The sequence below is a fragment of the Sapajus apella genome, unplaced genomic scaffold (assembly GCF_009761245.1).
Source record: "Sapajus apella isolate SASKATOON/1434 unplaced genomic scaffold, GSC_monkey_1.0 scaffold13, whole genome shotgun sequence".
NCBI lineage: Eukaryota > Metazoa > Chordata > Mammalia > Primates > Cebidae > Sapajus > Sapajus apella.
In genome coordinates this window covers 3,387,895-3,393,894 of record NW_022436953.1, presented here as the reverse complement: position 1 = coordinate 3,393,894, position 6,000 = coordinate 3,387,895, and the positions used below count along the sequence as shown (strand labels likewise).

At 43.2% G+C, this 6,000-nt stretch overlaps 1 protein-coding gene across 3 annotated transcripts in view; it reads right to left on the bottom strand.

Annotated features, from left to right (window-relative positions):
• ABCC2 (ATP binding cassette subfamily C member 2) overlaps positions 1-6,000 on the bottom strand; it is a 61,468-nt gene that overhangs the window by 21,682 nt on the left and 33,786 nt on the right. For all 3 annotated transcript variants that reach the window (XM_032281277.1, XM_032281278.1, XM_032281279.1), the window contains 4 exons: positions 5,863-5,989; positions 3,068-3,244; positions 1,464-1,631; positions 1,152-1,332 (listed from right to left, as the gene is read on the bottom strand). In XM_032281277.1, coding sequence (XP_032137168.1) covers positions 1,152-1,332; positions 1,464-1,631; positions 3,068-3,244; positions 5,863-5,989 — 653 coding nt within the window. The remainder of the gene's footprint in view (positions 1-1,151; positions 1,333-1,463; positions 1,632-3,067; positions 3,245-5,862; positions 5,990-6,000) is intronic.

The following is a 6,000-nucleotide window of genomic DNA, read 5'->3' as shown; positions in this document are numbered from 1 at the left end:
CCAGAGATCTACTCCTCCATAAAAGCAATCAGGATAATGACCAAAAATTGTCAAAGTCAACTTTTTCAGAGCTCTGAAATTAACCAAAGGCTTGCAACTATCCCAGGAACATTTGTGTTTTTTTTTTTTTTTTTTTTTTTTTTTTAAGAGCTGAAACTTAGTAAGAACAGTAAACTTGGTGATAGTTTAACTTACTCTCTTTCTGTCCCCCTCTCCTTGGCTGCTATAGTCTAAAAAACCAACAGCCATACAATCATAGTAGTCATGAAAACCAGCAGCCTAGCAGCCAGCCCTGTCTTAGATTTTTCTTTCAAACTCTTGGGCTTCCCAGGGTGGCTTTAAACCATCACATGTCCTCACCTCACAGTCAGAACATGCTGTTACTTTTAGGCTGTGTAGCTACTCCCTTATCTGACTGATTCCTGGAATGCCCCTGCACCCTCCTGCCCTTGCTTTCTCAGACCTGAACTCCTGCTGGCGACAACCACTTGAGGGTGATAACCAGATCTATGCACAGGACTGCTGTGGGCAGGTCCTTGGGAAGGGTCACAATAAACAGGGTTCCACTGCTGAACCCAATGGTGGTAATATTAGAGGCCGTTTCTATGGTATACTCTGAGACTATGCAACTGCCGTAATTTTTTTCTTGTTCAAACACCCAGTGGTTTTGGTATAGTAATCAAAATCCCTTTGTTAGGATTTATCAAGAATTTAGCAGTACACTAATGATGCCAGCCCATGAAGCTGTCCAGGAACTGGTTTTAATGGATTTGGGGTAGATAGGGTGACATGTGTGACTAGAGTCAATAGGAGCATGGCACCCCCACAAGAGGGACCTTTGTGCCACTGGTGTTCCTTCCACAAGTGTTGTTACTCACTCAGACTTTCAAGTGTACCCTTCTAAAGAGAGTCCTTTGATTGCGTGTCAGACATCAGATGAGCAAGATAAACCACCAGTTTGGCCCCAGGCATAGAGTTTCAGTTTCTATGTTTCCTCACAGAGACTCAGAACCCAGAAAGCGGAGTTTGAATCTCTGAGTAGTTCGCGTCCAAATCTAGTCATTGGATACTGAACAGTTCAGGAAGTAGATATTGGGTTACCATTCCCACCATGGCCCAAGTTCACTCTTGTCCCAATCCTCCTTACATACCTGTGGCTTCCTCTTCAGGGCCTGTATGTTTTAGAAATGTCTTCAGATTCTTAGCGAACTCTCCTTTTTTGGCCAAGAGATCACTGTAGGATCCTTTCTCTACAATTGTGCCATTCCCCAGGACTACAATCTCATCCATGTGAGGAAGAAAGTGCATACTATGTGTAACCAAGAGTCGAGTCTATAAAAATAACATGAAGTTGTGTTGATTACTGTATGTCCACCATCTTCCCTGTCTTACTTGACAGACATGTTTTCCCCCCTCCCTCCCGCCCTACCTTTGTATCTTCATCATGTTAAATGATTTCTCACCTTGCCTTTCAATAGGCCATTAGGGCCCAAGACCTTATTAAAAATATGCTTTCCTACATGGGCATCCACAGCAGACAGAGGGTCATCTAGAAGATAGATGTCTAAATTTTGGTAGGTAGCTCTGGCCAGGCTGATCCGCTGCTTCTGACCCCCACTGAGATTTATACCCTGAAGAAGAAAATAATTTCTATTAAGCACTACTCCCTAGACCCACCTTCACAGAATCTAATAGGGAGGGGTAAAAGGAAGAAATTTGTCTCAATAAGGTGTCAAGGACTTAAAAATCTTACAAGTTCCTTTATACAAATAGAGACCTGTTTCAAATAAATAGCTTTAGGCCAATAATTAAAGATTATGTCCAACTTACCATTTTCTATCAGATAATTTGCTTATTTAATAGTTTTGTTGCTTGTCACCCCATGAGAAGGTAGAGCTATACCAGGGCAAAGGTTTTCTCTGTTTTGTTCATGGATGTAACCCCAGCACTTAAAACAATGTTTGGCACATAGTAGGTGCTCAATAAGTGTATGCTAATTAATGAACAAAATTACTCTAGAGCTGTATCTTCATTAATCTTCTAACATCTCAATATTTTTATTCCCAAAGATTGCTACATTTATTTCCAGTAATGGGGAGGGAGGATGAAAATATTCTAAATATGCAGGGTCTTTATTAAGAAATTTCAAAATAGGCTGGGTGCAGTGGGTCACACCTGTAATCCCAGCACTTTGGGAGGCTGAGGCTGGCAGATCATAAGGTCAGGAGTTTGAGACCAGCCTGACCAACATGGTAAAACCCTGTCTCTATTAAAAATATTTTAAAAATTAGCTGGGAGTGGTGGCAGACTATTAAATAAGCAAAACTATTAAATAAGCAAATTATCTGATGGAAAATGGTAAGTTGGATATAATCTTTAATTATTGGCCTAAAGTTATTTATTTGAAACAGCTGTAATCCCCACTACTCAGGAGGCTGAGGCAGGAGAATCACTTGAACCTGGGAGGTGGAGGTTGCAGTGCGCAGAGATCATGCCACTGCACTCCAGCCTGGGCAAGAGTGAGACTCTGTCTCAAAAAAAAAAAAAAAAAAAAAAAAAGAGATTTCAAAATACATTATGCTAGATCTGTATAATTAATACAATATAGTCATTCAAAATCTATTTTTAAAAAAGGCCTTTAATAATATCAGAAGATAAATCACAATAAACATGTAAGTGTTCAATGAGTAGAATCTTTCTTTGGCCTCGCTGATACAGAAGTAGAATCAGGACACCTAGACTTTGGCCCCACTTCTGCCCCGCCACCTGTGAGATCAACCTTGGGCCAGTCACTATAAACTTCTCATGATCTTTGCCTCATCATCTTTGATTTAAGTTACATAATTTTTATATCTGCTTCCAAGCAGAAAGTTTTAAAATTCTGAGTTATTTACATAGACTATTGTGGCCACTTAGTACAAACACATGATTTGTTGTGTTTGTTCCAGATATGACTACCTTAATTGATCAACCACATTAACCCCATGTAGTTAGTTCTTCACCACCATCCTCACTTTTTCTCTTCTATATGCATTCACCCTTGAAGATCCCTTGTTATCCCAAATACCTTCTCTCCAATCTCAGCCAAATCTCCTCCAGGCAGTATTTCCAAGTCTGGGAGGAGAGCACAGGCCTCCAGTACTTGCTGGTACCTCTTTTCATCCAACTCTGCTCCAAAAAGGATGTTGTCCTTTATGGTGCCATTCTGAATCCAGGACTGCTGTGGGACATAGGCAGTGGTGCCCTAGATGAAAAAGGATCAGACCATGTTATGGCTGCACTTCCAGAAATGCAGAGTTGAAGGACGGGGTGGCAGGAGAAGGGGAGAATCAAATGGAGCTTAAGTTTGAAGAACTGCATGAGAGGATGACTGAGGAGCTGATATTTATTCATGTGCTTATAGTTATTCCACTGACAGCACTCAATATCCTCTTCAGCATTAAAAGTCCCCCCTTGGGGCTGGGCACAGTGGCTCACACCTGTAATCTCAGCGCTTTGGGATGCTGAGACAGGCGGATCACGAGGTCGGGAGTTTGAGACCAGCCTGGCCAGCATGGTGAAACCCCAGCTCTACTAAAAATACAAAAAATTAGCTGGGCATGGCAGCATGTGCCTATAATCCCAGCTACTTGGGAGGCTGAGGCAGGATAATTACTTGAACCCAGCAAGCGGAGGTTGCAGTCAGCCGAGATTGCACCACTGCACTCTATCCCGGGCAACAGAGCAAGACTCCATCTAAAAAAAAAAGTCCCCCCTATTTTTGGACTATCAGTTTCCAGCCATGATCCTGAAAATTAGATGATAAATGTATGTGTTGCTTCTAGAAGAGGGTTTTAGTCAAACCCAATTGAGTTTACTAGGACCAACAAAGTGCTAACACTGTCAAGAAAACGGTATAGATCACTTGTCCCCAACCTTTTTGGCACCAGGGACCGGTTTCATGGAAGACAATTTTTCCATGGATGGGATGGTGGTAGGGGATGGTTTTGGGATGGAACTGTTCCACCTCAGATCATCAGGCAGTAGAGGCAGCCTAGATCCCTGGCGTGTGCGGTTCACAATAGGATTTGGGCTCCTATGACAATCTGACGCTGCTGCTGATCTGACAGGAGGTGGCGCTCAGGTGATAATGTTCACTCACTGCTCACCTCTGGCTGTGCAGTCCAGTTCCCAACAGGCCATGGGCTGGTACCGGTCTGAGACCCAGGGGGTTGGGGACCCCTGGTATAAATGACATCTTAGGAAGCAAGATTATACCCAAAAAGAGATGAAGGCAAGGCACAGTGGCTCACGCTTGTAATCCCAGCACTTTGGGAGGCCAAGGCAGGCGGATCGCCTGAGGTCAGGAATTCATGACCAGCCTGGCCAACATGGCGAAACCCCATCTCTACTAAAAAAACAAAAAGTAGCTGGGTGTGGTGGTGCAAGTCTGTAATCCCAGCTACTCGGGAGGCTGAGGCAGGAGAATCACTTGAACCCAGAAGGCGGAGGCTGCAGTGAGCTGAGATTGGGCCACTGCACTCCAGCCTGGGAGACAGAGCAAGATTCCAACTTAAACAAACAAACAAACTAAAAACAGAGATGGAGACCAACAAATGCCTGTGTTTGAGGAAGAACCCAGTTATGAATTAGCAAGAAAAAAAGCTTCCCAAAAGGAGTTAGAAAACAGACTTAAATCTGTAGTCTGCTCTGCTATAGTGCATGTTTTTAAAATTGCAAAGTAGTTCAATATTGATTGTTAAATCCGGAAATGATGTCTGTATATTGTGGAATAATATACATGGCAGCACACACCTGTAATCCCAGCTATTTGGGAGGCTGAGGCAGGAGAATCGCTTGAACCCAAGAGGTGGAGGTTGCAGTAAGCTGAGATTGCACCATTGCACTCCAGCCTGGGTGACAGAGAGAGACTCCCTCTCAAAAAAAAAAAAAAATTGTAATTGATGAAGAAGACAATACCCTACACCAGATTTTTATTTTGGAAGCAAATGCCATCCAAGATTTAGCTCTCAAGGGAGGAAGAGAGGGGCCCAAGAGTAATTGTAATGTTGGGTGCAAATGTCAGTGCTGATTTTACAGTGCTCCTGTTTTCATTGCTCTAGATGTTATTGTTATGGTTGGTATTGTTTTTGTTGGTACTTTGGTTACAAAGTTATATACATTTTTAGTGATCTATTACAACTCTTTTCCCCTAGATCCTGTTATTTTTATTCTACAGTTTTGCAGAATACATAATTTTTCAGAAACAAATACATAGATATAGCAGAAATACCTTTTTTTTTTTTTTTTTGAGACAGTCTTGCTCTGTTGCTCAGGCTGGAGTGCAGTGGCACAATATTGGCTCACTGGAGCCACTGCCTCCTGGGCTCAAGTGATTCTCCTGCCTCAGTCTCCCAAGTCGCTAGGATTACAGGCATGTGCCACCATGCCCAGCTAGTTTTGTATTTTTAGTAGAGTTTGGGTTTTACCATGTTGACCAGGCTGGCCTCAAACTCCTGACCTCAGGTGATCCACCTGCCTTGGCCTCTCAAAGTGCTGGTATTACAAACATGAGCCACTGGGCCCGCCCGGCCAGAAATGCTTATACTTTGAAGGAAGACCTCTCTAGTCAGCAGTTTTCACACTTAGTATGCATATGAGAACCACCTTTAGAGTTTATTAAAAATGCAGATTCCCAAATCTTACCCCCAGCAACTGATTATACAAAGCGGAAATGGGACAGAGGATCACAGTCGACAAATCTACCAGATGTCTCCAAGGCCTCATCTACTAGTCCTCAGTGCCTTCTCCCCAGTAAGGCGAAAGCACAAAGTGGCCCACATTTGGGAGTCAGAAGGCTTCTTCATTGGCATTGCCTCTCACCTTGATGGTGATGTGCCCGTGGACATTTTCCATTTCTCCCAGCATGGCTGATATCAAGGAGGATTTCCCAGAGCCGACAGTGCCCACCACAGCCACAAGTTGGCCTGGCATAATGTCCAGGTTCACACTGAAAGAGAA